This window comes from Castor canadensis, chromosome 8, assembly GCF_047511655.1.
Source record: "Castor canadensis chromosome 8, mCasCan1.hap1v2, whole genome shotgun sequence".
Classification (NCBI taxonomy): domain Eukaryota; kingdom Metazoa; phylum Chordata; class Mammalia; order Rodentia; family Castoridae; genus Castor; species Castor canadensis.
The window spans coordinates 29,995,947-30,015,121 of record NC_133393.1 but is presented as its reverse complement, the minus strand read 5'-3'; the positions used below and the strand labels follow the sequence as shown (position 1 = coordinate 30,015,121).

General features: G+C 39.9%; 1 protein-coding gene across 8 annotated transcripts; it reads left to right on the top strand.

Annotated features, from left to right (window-relative positions):
• Positions 1-1,982: 1,982 nt before the first annotated feature.
• LOC109676992 (E3 ubiquitin-protein ligase TRIM38) lies at positions 1,983-16,166 on the top strand. Of its 8 annotated transcripts, none has more exons than XM_074082714.1 (8): positions 1,983-2,073; positions 2,265-2,278; positions 4,206-4,769; positions 7,537-7,632; positions 9,803-10,033; positions 10,978-11,000; positions 11,098-11,210; positions 14,094-16,166. In XM_074082714.1, exons 3-8 carry the CDS (start codon positions 4,350-4,352, stop codon positions 14,615-14,617), a joined length of 1,407 nt encoding a protein of 468 aa, XP_073938815.1. In that variant the 5' UTR covers positions 1,983-2,073; positions 2,265-2,278; positions 4,206-4,349; the 3' UTR covers positions 14,618-16,166. The 8 variants fall into 8 exon arrangements, with proteins under 8 accessions (XP_073938815.1, XP_020008774.2, XP_073938812.1 ...); XM_020153185.2 differs by having other exon boundaries at positions 1,986-2,073; positions 2,243-2,278; XM_074082711.1 differs by having other exon boundaries at positions 2,006-2,073; positions 2,196-2,278.
• The last annotated feature ends 3,009 nt before the right edge of the window (positions 16,167-19,175 follow it).

Genomic DNA, 19,175 nt, shown 5'->3' with positions numbered 1-19,175 from the left:
TGTGAGGAGTATGGAGTATGGCAAGAGAAGAACAGAGATACAGACAGGACAGAACAGGAATGACAGAGACAGCAGTGGAGGGACACAGAGGAACATAAACAGACTGAGTGGGTACAAAAAGTGTCCTTAGATGAATTCCAAACTGTTCCACATGGCCCATAGGGCAAATTCTAGACTCATACACATCTATTGGATTAATAAACAATAGCCTTCTTGCATCCTATCTTCCGTGCACAGTGGCTTTCTTTGGTGCTATACAATGCCAAAGTCATTTTGGCCCTTGAGTCCTTAAGTAAACCCTATACTTTGTTCAGAGCCGTCTTTTCCTATGTGACTTTCTTCATTGGGACTTTTTTTTTTCTGAAACCGTGAAAACATTGTGATTAACAGTCAGACAGACAGAAAGTGAGGGGGAATTAACACCTCAGGTGGGAACATAAAGGGGAACCCAATGGGTGGATAAAGGCTCCCGCTTCCTGACTGTCAGAAAAACAATCCTGAGAACCCTTCATGTAACTCCTCAGAGGAGGGATGGAGTCCAAGGTTCTCATGGTGGTGTCTGTGTTAAGAATGCATATGGCACTGATTTTTCTACTTTCTCTGTCTCAATCTCCTTATTACAACACCCGTATTCTGACTCCACTGTAGTAGTACAGAACCATTGTCTAATGACTCAATGGCCACAGCCCAATTGTGGACAGAGGCACATTGCACTTGTTAGGGTTAACAAAAGGAAGCCATATTAGAACTGAACCTTCTCCTCCTTGAAGGTAACTTACTAGAAACCCTCCAACCTGACCCAAAGAAAAATAAGCATTTACCTTTAGCCATTTACTAGAAACTCCCCACCTGGTCTAGTATAAATGACCCACTCTTAAGTCAATCTCGGAGGATCAGAGGGCCGTTAAGGATTTTGCTGCACAGTGAGCTTCCAGGAACTTTTCCACCCACCTCCTATATCTACTCCAGTCTGTAAGCAGCTGTGGCTCCAGCTTTCTTGCTGGGGACTCCCTCCAGAGGACTTCTTCCTGAATAATAAACCCTGTGCTGTGTTGAGCTGTTTTCCCAAGTATCGATTCTGTGTCTTTCATTCTAACAGCACCTTGGGGTCATTTTATTGGTCTCCGGATGTACAGACTCCATGAGCAGAGTCAAAATGTTCAGTCTCCAGAGAGGAAGATGTTCAGTGCTCTGGGGACATTCTTCTGGACTGTTTGCCCTCCCACCTCCACCCCACCCCCAGCCAATTCCAGGTCTCTCCCCAGAGATAAGTAGATATTTTAAAAACTCTTGAGAAAGAAGGTCTGAGTGAATAAAAAAATGTGAAAAAACTAAACTAAATCAAACTCTTAAAGTTTACATTAAAAGTTGTCAAATTGAGCAACTATCTTTGTGATCTGAAAGTGCACCATCTGAACCTGAGATTAAAAACTTTAAAATACTAACTAAGCTACAACAAAGAGTCTCAAAGAGTGAAATTAGGGCTTAGGAATAGACAAAATTAGCAAGAATTAGCAACACCAGTCATACATATTGAGCTATATTCCTATAGGATCATGGCTGAAAACCTTGAAAAAGGATTAGGGAAGAAAAACTTTTTTCTAACAAAAGAAGAACTTCAAAAACAATGCCCATTACACTTGCAGTTATAAATGTGACAAGGTCTTAATTAAACATGGTTATCTGTTTTTTTGTTTTTTCCATTCAGTAATAAATTCTATCTTGATTGGTGAAAGTACTTTTACTCTGATTTTGCCATGGAGAAGACAGTGTGTCAGATGACTTTCTGTGGGCTTCTTGCTTCTGGATATTCTCTTCTGGAGTGGCAGGGATTATGTGGGTAATTAATTTGTCATTCTGTTTTCTGCTTTAAAAGAAGGCAGTTTTTCCTATATTCTCCCCTCCTTTCAGGACAAGCTGAGTGCAAAAGAGATGAGCAAGTTCATTGGCTGTAAATCTCAAGGTCCCTCCTCCCACAGTAGTTTCACTTTTGAATTGATTCCTTAATTAAGTTCCAGGAAGGGACAGCCTCTGAGGAGACCTGCAGCACATCCTTGACTGTCTTCATGAAAGGTCCAGGCCTGAGTCCTCTGGGTAGAGGGTTGGTAATCCTGGGTGGGCAATGTGAGTGTGGGGTGGGGGTGGGAGTTTATTTCCTGATACCACAATCCTGCCCCTCCTCTGGAAATGCTCAGGACTTTGTTTTACAGCTATCATTTTTGTCTACCCTTGCTTTCAATAGACTTCACAACAACTCTCTGAAGATCCAGAACATAAGGTGAGTGAGACTCAGAACAGGCAACCTGGGGCCTCAGAAGGAGGGAAGACTCTTCTCCCCAGAGCTCTGCACCCTGGCAGAGTGTCCTAGTGTATCCTTGGAAATGATCTGCCAGGGAGCAATGGCTTCAGAAAAGTCCTTTGTGTCTCCATAATTGGTTGTGGTGACGAGAGGAAAACTGCCTACCTGGTAATATTACTTGAATTGCTGTTTTCAATTCTAGGCACTGTCATTTCAAAGGATAAATCATTATACAAACTTTCCCCATACAATTTTCTCCTCCCAGACAAACTCCCCCAGTGGGGTGAACATGTGGAGAAAACAGGGATGGGCTCTCAGAAGCAGATACCACAGGAGGCCAGGAGACAAACATTGCTACTGGTCTCTCCTCCACTGCCTCTGGTTATCAGGTTCCAAGGGGTGGACAACAAGGGTGTCTGTTAAGGGAGGCTGGATGAGGGGCTCCCACAGCTTCCCAGTATCCCTGCAAAATCACAGATCCTTGAGATGTACAAATGTGAAAAGCATCTCAAGGTGTCTCAGAACAAGGAGTCTCAGGAGGTGGAAGTTTTAGCAAAGGCTTATTTTAGAATAACGGAATAAAGTAGGGAGAAATGCAAAGAGAAGGGAGAAAAGACAACTCCGCCTAGAAATGCAGGGGTGGGAGACAAACTCAAAATGGTGGTTCTTTCCTGGGGTCTTTAAGCTGAGTTGGAGAAATACACATCACCAAGTCAAAGTCTAATAGCCCCAATCACTAGATAATGGTTCTGAGTACCCAAGATGGGTGTTGTTTATTTTGTAAAATATGAAGATGTTTACTTAGACCTACTCAAAACCAAGGGACAATAAGTTAGTTTTAGCACCTGCCTTTGCCAGACAAGCATTTTCCTCTATCCATTCAAGGATCCTTGCAGTTTGTTAAAATCTCAGAGGAAAGCAGAGGCAGGTAGCTCCTCTAGGTCTCCTTGTTCCTGTAACTTCACATCTAAGAGGAGATGGGAGGGGCTAGCTGCTCTGGCTTTCTAGTGTCTACTTCCTTATTCCAATATATGAGTCTGGCTTTTCAAATATTTATTAAAATAATATAATTTCTCTGTCCCCTCATCTATCTATCCTGCGTCATGTCCAACACCATGAATTCCAAAAAGGCCCTGGCTTCCCCCAACTGTCTTTCAACTTCCCTGGGCTCTGCCAACTTTCTGTTTTCTAGTTACTTGCACTTTTCCTGGGAACTAGGTCCTGTCCTATAGAAGAGACATAAAACTCCTTAGTTCTGCGGCAGCTTTGTTCCCAGGAAAAACAGCTCACCAGGCCCAGTCTCCAGTCTCAGGAGCTCTTTCCAAATCTCTTTCCCTCGGTTCAAGGATGGGACACAAGAAGAATAAACTGCTTCCACTGGTAGCATTAGATACATTGACCATCCTCTAGGTTGGGTCACCATTTACAGTTTATAACTTGATGTCTTGTGACCTATTTGGGGTGGGGGTCATGGTCAAGTTGGAGTCAAAAATTGGTTGTCTCCTGGAACCTCACAAAGATTACCCAATTACTATAAACATATAGCTCTGGTACTAATTATTGTTGACCTCATTAGAATGGAAATGAGTTACATACTATTTTGCTGTGTCCTTGCTCTTGTTTCATCATTTCTGAGGAATCCTGCCTTGCTTCTCTGTCTCTCTCAGCACTTGGACTAAGAGAGTGTTTTATGATGATGGAATGTTCAATGTCTAGAGTGTCACATAGCTACCAGCCACATGTGGCAATCAGTCAAATATAATGTGACCAGTAAGACTGAGAAAATGAATTTAAAACTTTATCATTAAGAAAAATTAAAAGCCCACAAATAATATAGGCCACCATGTTGACAATCTGTCTAGATATTTATGCATCTTCTAAATGCCAATCTGTTTCTTCTTTCTAGGGAGAGGCTTCAGGACTTTGGAGTGCAGTAGCAGACAGTTCATTACCCACACACTCACGTGAGGTATATTTCCATCACTGTGGAAAATTGTGCCAGTGTCATCTCTTCCTCCAGATCTAATATTACAGTTTTTCAAGAAAAGCCATGGCCTCAGCTGCTACCACCAAGAACATGAAAGAGATAGCCACCTGCTCCATCTGCTTCAACCTGATGACTCACCCGATGAGCATTAAGTGCGGACATACCTTCTGCCAGTCATGTATAGAGGGCTTCTGTAAAAAGCTAAGCCAACGGCAAGAAGGGCTAAATATATTTAACTGTCCTCTGTGCAGGGTCAGATTTACTAAAAACAATCTCTGGTACAACAGAGATCTGGGAAAGATAGTTGAAGTCATCAAGAAGATGGAGAAGATGGACCATGAGATGCTGTGTGAGGAACATGGAGAGAAGCTCCACCTGTTCTGTGAAGAGGAGGACCAGCTCATCTGCTGGCGCTGTGAGAGGTCAGCGCAACACAAAGGGCATGCCACAGCTCTTGTGGAAGACGTATCCCAGGGCTACAAGGTGAGTGTGGCAGGTCCAGACCTTGCCATGTATCAACTCTCATGCTATTTTCAAGACCTGAGACTATTTAGCCTGAAGTCTGGGGTTATATGCCTGAAATACAGCTTTTCTCATGTGAAATGGTTTGTGATGAAAATTAGGTTGTGTTGATTGTATCCACTCTGTTCATCCTGACATTCAGTGGTGGTCAGAATCTTGACCCTTCCTTGTATGTCATAATGAATTTCTGCCTACCCTGGGACATGTTGCCCTCAAACCAAAATCTGACATATTTTTGTTTCAGAAACACATATGCGAGACACTGTTAGTAGGACCTGAAAATATAGAGAGCTATATCTTCTAATTTTAAGTATCCTGTAGTCTAGTAAAGAGGACAAACCAGAGGAATGACTTCCTGGAGCCCCATGATGTTTAAAAGGGAATCAGAGCTGGATTGGTTCATCCTGGAGCTAATTCCTGAGGAACACACAAAAATTCAGTACCTGTAAACCATCCCAGGCAGGCCTTGGCCATGCAAAGATACAATCTTGGGAGTTCCCTGACACCATGACCTAGCCTAGGGGTGTGGGGAGAGGAAAGGCAAGTGATTATATTGTAGCTGCTGATTATTCTGATCAGAAGATTTTGTCCTTGTGCTCTGGCCAGGAAGACTCCAAGCAGAACACATGGAAGTAGTAAGGAAAATAATGGAGTTTTATTATAGATAAAAGGGAGGGGAATTATAGTTGTGGTCTCTGTCAGGTGGAATGAAAGAACTACATGCAGGAAAAAGACTTTTTCAAAATTTTAGGTCTTTTTTATACCATCCTTAACTTGGAGGTGAGGTGAAAACCCACGTCACTCACTGTCTCCAGTGGCCTTTAGGCCAGGGGAGGATCTGGGTAGACTCGCCATACACTTATGCTAATTTTCAGGTACCCAAAGTCCATGCAGGGGGAAATTTTCACTCTTTTTAGCTTAAAAAGGATTTGTAATTGGAAAGGAGTTCTCTGAGCTCAGAGGGAATGAGGGAGGGAGAGGGGTATAACCTGAGGTACTCTAAATCAGACTATACAATTTTTAAAAGTACTGATTTAACTGTACACAAGTGGCTCACGTCTGTAATCTGTAGGATCCCAATTTGAGACCAGCCCAGGCAAATAGTTCATGAGACTCCATCTCCAAAATAACCAGAGCAGATAGTTGAGGTTTAGAACCTTAGTATCAGCTTCAAGTCTTAACCAAAGACCATAGTACCACATACCCTGAAAAAATTTTCATTTGGGGAATGAAGGGTCAGTGACATTGGAAACAACATTGACCCTGCTAAAAGGATTAGCAAGGAGAAAATTCCTAAAAAAGAGGGAGGGATAGGGCAATTTCAAGCAAGATTTCAGAAGAGTCAAAGATTTGTAAGTGAGAGGTTGTGGATGGTGAAGCAGAGAGAGAGCTTTTGGGCCACTAATGGGTTTCTTGATGACAGCCTGTAAGAAGGGGCCTATGGCAGATGAAGGAGCAGGCATCGTCCTGCTGCCTCATTTCCCCTCTGCCCTGCTAGATTTGAGGAAGATGAGCTCAGGGTGGGGCTTCTTGTTCTATCCTCCACAAGTGTACATTGTATCATGTGAAGGCCCCAAGTGCTTCATTAGGACATATCAATCCTGACCATCTCTCAGCACATGTGGCCCTTCCTTTGACACCAGATGGTGGTTTATAAGTAATGAAAATGTTTCTATTTACATTACTTTCCCACCAAGTAGTAAGAAAAGGACCCGCACAGCATGTTTATAAACCCCTATACCAGTCTGGTGAGAGTGATATCTGGCACTTACTAGATGAGCAATTTGGGGTTACTTAGTGTTTTCATACTTTGGTTTCCTCACCTGTAAATGAGCATATTAGTCTCCTGCCATTCTAATATACATACTAAGAATTTGTGTAAGCTTTTAGGACATTAAAATAAGTAAATTTTAGAATAGCACTTGATATATAGCAGGGACAGTCAAGTACTTTCTAAAACACTTACATAGAACTCTTTCCAGTACCCTGTGAGAATTAATGGATATACTTGTCAACTGTACAGCAGCAGTCGACTATCTTAGCTTGTGCCACAATGAGCAATTTGGGTTAGCTTCAAATTGCTTTCTATGAAAATATAAGAAATGATTTTGGAAAATAACCAAAAAGAATGTCAAGGACACTAAGTTCTTTCAAATTGGGTGTTTGATGCCATTTTTCAAAACAAATCCAGAATACCCTGCTCTATGACCTTTTGCTAATAAATTTAGTTTGTATTCTGATCTTTCCTTTCTGACCCATTCATAATATCTACAATGTTTAATTTGTCCCACATCCTGTGGTATTGGTTATGTTTGGTTCAAAATGTAGCCAATTTTATAAAAATCTTCTTTTAGATGATTATTATATTCTATGTGCAACTTTACCCTGACAAGGCTGTCATCATTGATATGGCTCAGGCACTGGGTCATCAGATGAGATTAGACAACTATTGCCTACTAGTTACCTGGAACAACTTACCTTGACCCCCTCCTAAGCTTCATTATCTACAGCACAGAAATGAACTTAAACACTCCACCACCTGTTCAGGATTGCAAAGGTGTTTGATTTGTTACCACACATACAGCCCTCAGAATGTCCCTGCAAAATTTATTAAGAACTCAAGAAATATTCACTGTGATTGGAATACATGCTGGAGTACAAGGTCCTGACTAGGTGACTAATGAGAAATTTTATTGTATAAACATTACTCGCCCAATTTTTCCTTCAGGAAAAACTCCAGAGTGCTGTGACAAAATTGCATCAACTCCAAGATGAATGTATGAGTTACAAACTGTTCATGACAATGAAAATAAATGAGTGGGAGGTAAGAATCTGAGCTCATTGATCTCAAACTATTTTTCATTCTAGAGGTTAAGCACAGAGGATAACTGGGACATAGCACAGTAATGGTTAGCTCTCACTGTGCTAGACCATATAGATGAAACTCAAAGAAGAAACCATTGTTTTTATGACATATTTATTCACATTCATGGGATTTCATCACCAAGCCCTTCAGTCTTCCAATAAGAATTGTTGGGATCATTTTTTTCTTTTTTCTTTTAGTGTGTGTGTGTGTGTGTGTGTGTGTGTGATGGTACTGGGGTTTGAACTCAACTTGCTGGGCAGGGGCTCTACCACTTGAGTTACTCCACCAGCCTCATTGCTGGGATCCTTGATAACTCAGTCAAGAGAAGCAGAATGGAACTGCCCTAGCACTAGCCTTACTGAGTTTCACAATTTAAATGTATCAAACTGGTATACATGCATCAACCTTCTTACTTTGTTACATAAACCACAGTGTTGGGCCTGACGCTCATCCTTACAGGGTCAGAAACCAAACGTTGAGAGCATTCAGAAACATGGAAACTATAGGCTGAGATTCATGAGAATCTCATGATTTTTCTCCAATAAAAGAAACCTACTTCATTTATAAGAAGCATCATAATTGGTTCAAGAAGCCACACTTGGCAACTGTAGACTAGCCCAGTCTCCACATTATTAAGAGACATACTCCTTTTTAAAAATATGTATGTATGCCATAGCTTGCAATCAAGTACCAAAGGCCAGTGAGCCATTCTGCCTCATTCAGAGGTCCTTTCCACTCTCTGCTTGCTTTACGTGTAGATGTTGAACTTGAGCTTTTAGAGATGCTCTGACTTTACTCCCATTATTTCTGGGATCTGCTGTCATAAAAAGCCCTTATTATAACTAACATATTGTGAAAGCCCATCAATGCTAGGGCTAAAACTGCATCTGTCTCCTATATAAAATTCTCCTTCATCCTAATTCAATAACCCTTGCATCACAACATTGTAGTCATTGAAACAGTGCATGCATTTCTAAGGCACTCATAGAAATGGCAATTCTGTCTCCTCAAACAATAACTCAGACAATAGGATACTTCATTTGGTTTTGGTCATCTTATACATAGGGGTGATTAAGATGACCCTAGGTTGGTGGTTGAATATTTCTCAATTAACTATAACCAAAGTTAATTGGGGGTACCATAGTACCCCCATCTAACAAGAATCAAGGACTTTCCCATCATTCTGTTTGTCTCAAAATCCTCGCTTGGGGTTGTTTTTAACCAGCCACTGCTTTAAGAAATTTCTTGACTCAGAGACACCTTCGTACATATCAATTAAAATTCGTGTATTTTGTGTGTGTGTTAGTGAGAATCATCTTGCTATGTAGTCCAAACTATCCCCAAACTCTTAATTCTTCTACCTCAGACTCCAAATTGTTAGGATTATATGCATGAGCTGCCACACCAGGCTGAAAACTCATTTTTATCATTGTAACTGTTGAAATATTCAAACACAGCCATAGTTCCATTTATTACATTATCTTTTACTCCAGCCCCATTTTCCTCCCAGACCTTGGTTTAATAAGAAGAAAATCAGGTGCTATAGAGACTCAGGGATAATTTCCAATATCTGTGTGCCCGCAGGAAGCTTGAGATGTTCCTCCAGCTGGAGTGACTCATTGGAAAATTACGTTACAGTTGCTGATGATGCACTTTTCTTTTTGGCATAGTAAAGTACATGTAACATAAAAATTGCCATTTTAATGATTTAAAATTTTTACAGTTCAGTGGCACTAAGTATTTTCATGTTGTGCAACCATCACCATTTGTTTCTAAGGAAATTTTTTATCTTCCAAATTAAAATTGAAGCTGTCACCATTAAAGGCAGGTACCCCATTGTTACATTCTCTCAATACCTGCAGCACTGTTCTGCTTTCTATCTGTTTTTAACTATTCTGATACTTTATATAAATGAGTACTTGGAATATTTGCCTTCTAATTTCTGTTTTACTTCACTTAGTGCAATGTCGTTAAGGTTCATCCTTACCATAGCATGGCCTAGACATTCACTCTTTCTTAAGGTTGAGTAATATTCCATTTTATCTACAAGCCACATTTTATTCATCCATGCAACCAAAGATGGATATTTAGTTTGTTCTACCTTTTGACCATGCATTCATGATTCTAGAAACTGATAGAGATTCAGAGACAAAAAATCAAGTCTGACTTCAAGAATCTCCAGACATTTCTGCATGAGGAGGAGAAGTGTTGCCTCTGGAAGCTGGAGAAAGAAGAAGAGCAGATGCTGAGGAGAACGAGGGACTGTAAGGCCAATCTGGAGCAGAAGAGCAATGAGCTTGAGAGCCATATCCTGAAACTGGAGGCAAAATGTGAGGGTTCAGTCCAGAACTTGCTACAGGTGAGACTGTGTGGGCTTAGAGCGGGGAGAGGAGGTATGTGTTACTGAGTTGGTAAGAGGAGAATGATAAAGGCAGCATGGGAGGATTGGCAAGGCCTGCCTTCTCTCAAAATTGACTCAGTATAGCAAGGGAATTTGAGGTAATGTTTCCTTTACATTATACATCAGTCTCATCAGGATGGCTTCCACTAGTCTGTAGGACAACATGATTTCATGATGAAATACAACCGGCCAAATGAATCCTCAGCAGAACTCCTGCCATCATTACTCCCTTGACACATGCACTTGGATCGCTCACTTGAAGGCTCATTCCTGAAATATATTTCCAAGTGACAGACCATGACAGTGTGTCAGTCAATATGAGTGGTAGTATTTCCCTTGTGGCCCTATAGCTATTATGAGGCCTTCTTGCAACTTCACGAAGGATGCATCCCATGAAGATAAATAGCTGGTGCTCTTAATTCTGGCTCCACTAATGGGACTGGTTGAGGTGCTGTGTATCTGTTCCACCACCCTGTGAAGGACCAGAAATATACCATTTCAGTGGTCCAGTGTCAAGAGCTATGTATGGATTCACCATGAAGAACCTGTGTAATTAGTGATCTCTAACATGGGCTCACTCTGAAGGAATTGGTCACTGGAAGCAGGTCTTCTCAGAGGAAAGATGAGCAAAGCTTGTGGTCTTCTTCTCAAGCAGCCCCCAGACTGATGGCATTGCAGACATTACAGTTCCCCACAGGCTTCCTTAGAGAAGGTAACAGACCCTGCTGAGTCTGCCAGAGGCTGGGTTGGGAATCATTCCATCTGAGTATCTATCCATATGAAAGACAGGGGTCTCTCTCTTTCCTTCTTTGGAAGGAGTGTTTATAGAGTACATCCCCACCTCCCAAATCCTATGAAGTACTAATTCTAACATACTCACCTTTTGTTTTTGTTCTTAATAGGATGTGAAACACACTTTAAGCAAGTAAGTCCTGCATGAATGTGGGAAGGGAGGGCTGAGGACATTTGGAAGCTGAATGGAATGTGGCACTAAGGAATTCTCTGGCCTCTGCTTCTTCTAGGAGTTTGGCTGTGAAGGTGGAAACACCTGAGAACATTGCCTTGGAGAGTCATACTACCTGTAATGTCTCTGAGCTGTACTTTGATGTGAAGGAAACATTAAGACGTTATCAGGGTGAGTGAACTCAAGAGTTCCTAAATGCTATAGATGGAAGGGACCTTAAGTAGGATCCAAGGTCACCACCTATCCTTGACAGCCTCACAAACAGAGCTTGTTTACTTATCTTCTGTGGAATTACAGCATTCTTCTTTGTCCTTATTATGCTATGGGTACTGATCATCTCTGCAGTCCCTTCTAGTTCTTGCTTTCCCTTGGATTAGGCATGTCACTCCAGGCAATGCTAGTCACTCAGGTTGCCTATCTGAAAAAATAAATATATTAACAGTTCTGCCTTTATTAAGAGGTCATGAAATTAACTGCATTAATATGCATAAAGTCCTAAGTATAAAGTATTAGTCCCTGATCACTGACCCACCATGGTACATTATCTGATTATGTTTATTGTCAATATTTCTAATTCTTATTCTATGCAAACGAGCTTGGTAAGTATTATTGACTATGTGTGTTTCAAATAATTTTAGGAATTTGACCTAGAGAATGCTAGTAAATGTTGGAATCACACAAATGCTAATTTTAGTGTCTTCAAAGTTCAAGTTTCCTGCTCCATTCATTATGTTAATTAAAGCTTGTTATATTTTCACAATTTCATATCCATAATTTCACATTCAAAATACTCTATAAGTGGAGAATTTGGGGAGGAATTTTGTGTGTTTGTTTTGTTTTATTTTGGCTTTTTGACCTTTAGACAGCTTCTCACTATGTAGCACAGGCTGACCTTGAACTGGGAATCCTCCTGTACAAGCTTTCTCAGTGCTGGGATAACAGGCCTTCTCTACCATACACATTGAAATGGAAAGTTTTATCATGATCCATTGGCTACAAAATTGGACCTAACCTGTAATCACTTTATGACTGCATTATTTATCTTTTGCTATTAAGAAATTACCACCACAAATTTAGTGATAAATAAATGTTTATATAATTTTACCTCACATTTTTTTGTGAGTCAGGAATCTGACAGAGATTGGATAGACCCTATGATTATGGTCTTACAAGTTTATAGTTAAAGTGTTGTCCAGTCTGTGTTATCTGGAGGCTAGTCTAAGGAAGAATATACTTCTAAGGTCACTTTGTTACCAAGAATTCATTATCAGAAAGCAATGAAGAAATAAAGTCTTGAATGCTGCAGGACTAAGGTTCTGGCTTCATACTAGCTGTTGACTGGAGCCTGCTCAGTTTCTGGTCACTCATTAACTCCACGCACAGGGCTCCCAACACGGCCAATTATTTCTTCCAATTAAGCTCAGGAGATGTACTATACCAAATCTTCTAGCAAGATGGAGTCTTAAATAATGAGGTGAAATCCTAGAGTAACATCCCATCATCTTTACCATATTCTCATGGTCAGAAGATTCTTTGCCTGGCCCATACTTAATAGACAGGAATTTCACAAAGGTGTGAACACAAGAGGTAGGGACCATAGAAGGGCACCCTAGTGTCTGTCTGCCACAGTGACCAAAACAGAAGTGCACTGATAGGAGATTATTTGAAATCTTTCTTTATCCCACTTACTTTAAATGTATGTTTTGCTGCAGTAATATTGATGTGTTTGATAGCAGGACTCTGCCTAGGTCCTAATGGGGTGGACACGCACTTTAGTGTATGTACCCTATCTAAAGTGAAAATGTTAATGTGAGGGACACACTAGCTAATTTCAGTAGATACCACAAATGTTAAAACTGTACATATTTATACCTCACCAGTAACATAAGACCTACCACTGTTCCACAGATCCCTGATTTTTTGTTTATAATGTATAATTTGCCCATCTAATGGATTTAAGTGATAACTAATTCCAAACATAATTTAAGGTTTGGCAGCTTCATTAAAGAGGATTTTTGTTTCTTTGTTGTTTTTTGTTTTAATCCATTAGGCCTTCACGCTTTTGTCATATTCCTGTGATTTACTGTGGTTTTAAATCTTATTACAATCACTCCTTATTGTTTGCTAGAAGCTTGTTATAGCCAGTACCATCTCCTGTACATAAATGACATCTTACACTTTCATTCTGTTTTAGAATAAATAGTTTTCAAACTTAGATGGACATATTTTCCTTTAAGATCAGTAACTTCTATATTCAAAGAGCTCCAAAATCTGTGGAAATTGAATTTTATCATTGAATCAGTTGTACTCAATGACACTGCACACACACACACACACACACACACACACATATACACATGTATATACCAAACTTTAAAATATAAAATATACAGACTATATTTTGATAACATATATTATTTATCAATTATGTATCATAAATAGTATATAATATGTGTTAGCACATAAAAGATTGGTTTTTATACATTATAATATATATATATAATATGTTTATAAATTGTATTATAAACACATGTGTGAAATATGGATAGGCTATTATACATACACAATATGTATAAATGTATATGTAAAATATGATATGTTGCTATGCTATTCTTTATAAGATTTTTTTGTTATATGTGTATGAGGTATCAAATGAAGAAGGAGAAGGTCTATGTTCTGCTCCACAAGCTTATGATTCTTAGAAGTCCTACATTTGAGAAGAAGGGCTTTGTATTGGACAGGAACCTGATTAACTCTGGCTGTTCTGGTCCTTAGTATGTCTGAATGCTGATGATAAATGTGATGGAATACGGTATAATTACTACCACTTATTAGGTGCTTACAATGTCCTAGGAATTAAGCATGAGGCCAGCATTTGATATTCAATTTTCCTTACCATTGTTTGCAACAGATATAATGATTTTCACTTTATAGTAGGCTCACAGAGCTGGTAAGAAACATGGCTTGATTTCAACACAAAATCAAAACAAATTGTGTTCTCAGCATCGAAAAGGCTATTTGGTTGAAAGCTGGCTTTCTATTGTTCTTTTGCAGTCAGTGTGACTCTGGATCCAAGTACTGCACATTCTGACCTATTTCTGTCTGAGGATCGAAGACAAGTGACTAGTGGATACTCCCAGGAGAATCTCGAGGCTTCCTCCAAGAGATTTACTGCCTTCCCCTGTGTCCTGGGCTCTGAGGGCTTCACCTCAGGAAGACACTTCTTTGAAGTGGATGTTGGAGAAGGAACTGGTTGGGATTTGGGAGTCTGTAGGGAAAATGTGCAGAGAGGCACTGACATGAAGCAGAAGCCTGAGTTTGGATTCTGGACCATCAGGCTGTGGAAAGAGAACAAGTATGTAGCACTTACCTCTCCGCTGACTCCCCTTCATCTGAGTGAGCAGCCTCTGGTTGTGGGAGTTTTTATAGACTATGAGGCCGGACTTGTATCCTTTTACAACATGAGTGCTGGCTGCCACATCTTCACCTTCCCAAAGGCTTCCTTCTCTGATACTCTCCTGCCCCTTTTCCAGGTTTATCAGCATTCTTCTTTGTTCCTGCCTCTTCCTGATGTGTAAGGAAAGGAGCAATGTCTCCTAGAAAGCACAGAAAGTGAAAATTCTGAGAAGGCAAAAATTTGGTCCATTTTCTTCACTACTATTCTTCTAGTACCTAGAACAGTTTGGGACTTTAATTGCTATTTAATAAATGTGCATTGAATTAATGAATATAAAGACTAAAAATCTTGCAGATGGTCAGCTTCATTGAGGGTACAGCAAGATAATATGATGATCATATGTTATTCTGCATCCTTCCTCAGTGGGTTCAGGACTTTGATTTTTCAGTAGTCCTTGGGTGATAAGTAGGGTGACCCCAAAGTCTAGAGCTCTGGATTTTCCTACTTTCTTTGATGCTATTTTTACTTATATGTGGGTAATGAAAGGAAGTAATGATTGTCTGCCAACTCCATAAAAGAGCAGAAAAAACCAAAATTTCGGAAATTCTTGCAACCATTGACATGTTGACTAATGATAAGAAGTACAGACTAGGAGGCCAGGAGGCTCTGCCTGGGAAATCACCAAGTAATATGTGAGAGATGATATGCCTCAAATGGTTAAAAGGGACTTTGAGTAAAAAAGAATTTTAATATGTGACCAACTGGAAAGAAAGAAAAGTTGGTATTTTTTTGAACGGTATTAGAGCTAGGTATCTGAAAATATTTTAAAATATCAGTAAATATTATTTCTGGAATGATTAACAGCCCTTATTATAATTCATATATGAGCAATTGTGCCTTAAATTTTTATAAGAGTTATTGTGAAAAGTAACTCCCATTCAAGTCTAGGTGGTCTTACCATGAGTGGTTGAATGACAGGACTATAGTAAAGTCACCCAAAACACAACAGACCTTAATGATAATCACTAAAGTCACAAAATTCTGAAAAGTATATTGTTGATATTGCTGATGTTTATTGAGGTCCTTTGGTATCATCTCTCTAATGATAAAGGAAATGAAGCAAGAGTTGTTTGTGGGTGTCACAAGCATGCTTTTTCCTAACATCTCTGCCCAGGGGAAGAGCTGGAAGATGTAAAGCAATTGCCTAAGTTCCCCAGAGTCAGAAGTTCTCTTACTCAGGCTGATGGAGTCTGGATTTTCAGTAGTAGTTGAGGGTAGAAGAGTATGCTACCCTAAAATGTACCACGATGGCCTAAGATTTATTGTGAACAGAAAGAATTAAGAAAGTTCAGCTACAAGAACAGTTTTTGCCCTCCCCATCTATCTTCCCTAAATGCAGGTCATAAATTTGTAAAGTTGTTCTATTCCATTCCCTACTAAAGACTTTTACCCTAGATACAGTATCAAAGGAAACTTAATTCCAAACTTTATAAAAACTTCTGCTTGTCTATCAGTTGCTTTTCTATATATTCTCCTACCCAGAATCTACAAACCTGGGAACTCAAAGTCCTTTAATTTTTCCTTCTCTTTTCTCCAAAATGTATTGTTCTTTTGTCAAAATGTACATATGACCAAGTTCTAACAACTCCTTTGCATTACTTATCTCTTGAGTATCACCTGGTGTATGTGTGATGTTTGTGTTAATAAATTTCTATTTGCTTTTCTGGTTACTGTATCTTTGATTATTCTAGTTCACAGCCTGTTTCCAGAGTTTCCAATGACTTAAGCTAGACAACTAATTACAAGAAAGAAAAACAGTCAGAAAAGTTGATGGTGAGACATGAAAAGAATTTTAATTTCAGTGTGGTCACACAAGGAGGACAAGTCTAAGGGCTGTCCTCAGCATGATAATGGAGACCTTGAGAGTATGAGAAAGAGAAGGAAAAAGGCAAGAGTTGTGGGATTTTCCATAGCACCCAGAGTCTTAACAATGCCAAGGAGGTTGCTGTATGTCTGGGGTCAATCTCCTCAACCTCACAGAGGAAATTGTTGGGTGTCAGGGTATAATTTTCATTTCTTTGCAGGAAGTCTATTTATCAAAACCATGACCCTCTGAGTTCTAGACCAGAATGAGCTACATACCAAGAGCCTGTTTCAAACAAACAACAAAACAACTACAACTAAAGAGTGAATGACAGGTCAAGAAAAGAAAATTGAGTCACTTAGGTTAGCAACTGGGTCCTCCCTCAGTCCTATCTGCCAGAATCCTGGTACTTAGTGATTACCTCTGTGAGTTGTTCAATGTATCCTTATCATCTACACCTAGCTTTTTGTTTGGTTATTTGTTTCCTTAAGGAAACTACAGTCACTGTCCTGTGTGAGATCACATGGCATGGCCTAACTAGACTGCTAACTTTCAACAAATTAAACCTTAGAATTCAACAAATTAAACCTTTTAAAATATGTTCACATATCAGATGACACAATGCATGGCTCCTATGTTCAGAAGAACAAACTTAAGGAAAACTGAAAATGTTGTGTGGTTCCTTCAGTTTCTTCTATTCTACCTCAAGGAGGCAGTGTTTGAACTTGAGAAGTTCTACCTTACTAATATTCTGAGCGAGATTCATGAAAGACCACAGGGAGCTTGTGGCAGGGCCCCCACTCCCTCCCAGCTAGGCTTCTCATTTGTCCATTGTAGGAAACCCCCTCACCGGCATGCAGAGCCAGTGAGCAGCATCTGGTACATATTTAGCAAGACAGCAAAAGAGGAGCTTCCCCTGGAGTGCCCTTCCTCAGAAATTTGTGACGTCTCCTTCCCCCTGTAATTGCATGCAGGGTCAGTTATGTGAGAGCTGTGGAGTCTAGCAAGAGAACAGATACAGACAGGACAGAGCAGGAATAATAGACAGCAGTAGAGGGATATGGAGGAACACAGACTGAGTGACACAGAAACACTGTTCTCAGGTCAAGTCCAATCTGTTCACCAGGGCAAATTTTGGACTCAGAAACCTCTTCTGGATTAATGAATAATCTGCCTTCTTGCATCCTACCTTCCATATACAATGGCTTTCCGTTTGGTCCTAGACAATCCCAAAGTCATTTTGGCTCTAGGGACTTGGAACAAGCCCTGTTCTTTTCTTTGTTTAGAGCAGTCTATGTTCGTTGGGGCTTTTCTTCTGAAACTAGGTGAGCCCACTGTGATCACCATCTGGGAAGAGAGAAACAGAAGGGAATTTAAAATTCCAGGAGAAAACCCTCAACCAAAGGGGAACCTAGTGGGTAGATAAAGGCTCCAGTTTCCTGACTTTCAGAAAAAGAATCCCTAAAGCCCTTCACAAAACTCAGAGGACTTCCAGTGGGATGGATGGAACTCAAGGCACTCATGGTGGTGACCATGTCATGAACGCATATGGCACTGTTTCTCTACCTTCTCTATCTCAATCTTCTTAACCCATCTCCACTCTGACCTCATTGTGAGGTCAGAATGTCATAGCTAGTCCCAACCACATCATCAAAGTCTGAGCTCCACTTTTCAGTAACAATACTCACTGCCTCCTCCCCCTCTTTAGTCCCCTTCTAAGGTAGAAATGTAGAAATTGATATAGCTATGTGATGATTAAATTAACATATATTTACTGTGGAATACTATAAAATGTAGTATATTATACTCCTAGTGCCAAGAACAGTTATCTTTGTGTTGTTAAATAACCTGTCTTACAAGTTAGATTTTGCTTCATTTTTTTATTTAAAGTGTGACTTTTTTCTTCTGGGATGACACAGTAGTTTACATGTGATTTTAAATTACTGAAGCAGTCTCATACTTATTCCCATATACATTTAAATTTTTTTTACAATCACAATGTTCAAATAAATATTGTATATACATGGGCGGGTGTTTATCTCCCATTTTGGTTTTTAAAGAAAACTCCTAAGTCATAGACTATGAACATTCAAGGCCTAGGATGGTATTGCATGCCTGTAATCCCAAGTAATCTGAAGGCATAGGTAGGTGGAGCATGGTCTCAGGCCAGCCAGAGCAAAAACTCTAGACCTTATCTGAAAAATAACTCAAGTAAAAAAGGCTGAGGGTGTGACTCAAGTGGTAGTGCATTTGCCTAAAAACATGAGGCTGAGTTCAAATCCCAGCACTGCCAAACAAACAAACAATATGAATATTCATACACAAGATTGTAACATATTAGTGCCCTCATCTTTACCCTCCCACTTCCTTCATCTCTGCGTACTGCTTCCAGAGCTCTAACACCAGACATTCCCACTAAGAGTTTTGATAATATGGAAACTCTGGTAGAAGGGGTAATGTCTGAGCAGATGGGAGTAAAGAATGCTGGAATTTGGAGAAGAATATAGCCCTTGAGACTTCAGATTCTTAGTTCATTAGTCTCTCTTTCTGCCTCTTCATGTAAGTAATGGATTGTTGTAAAACTGAAAGAGTGGAGTGGGCAAAATTGTGCAAACATCTGGGATTTTGCTCCCAAGCCAGGGTTATTTCTTTTTGTTAGACTGAAACAAAGGCATGAAAGAATACGCTGGAGACAAAGATATTAGACTGAAAGAAGCACAGAGAGATAGGGAAAGAGATGGCGCAACGCCAGCACAGACTTTATTCAGAAGGAACCTGCAGAGAGAGTCTCCAGCAAGAGATCTAGAGCCCACTGTCACTTACAGATTTGGGGAAGTTATAAGAGGGTAGTGGGAAAGTGCCAGCAAACCAATTA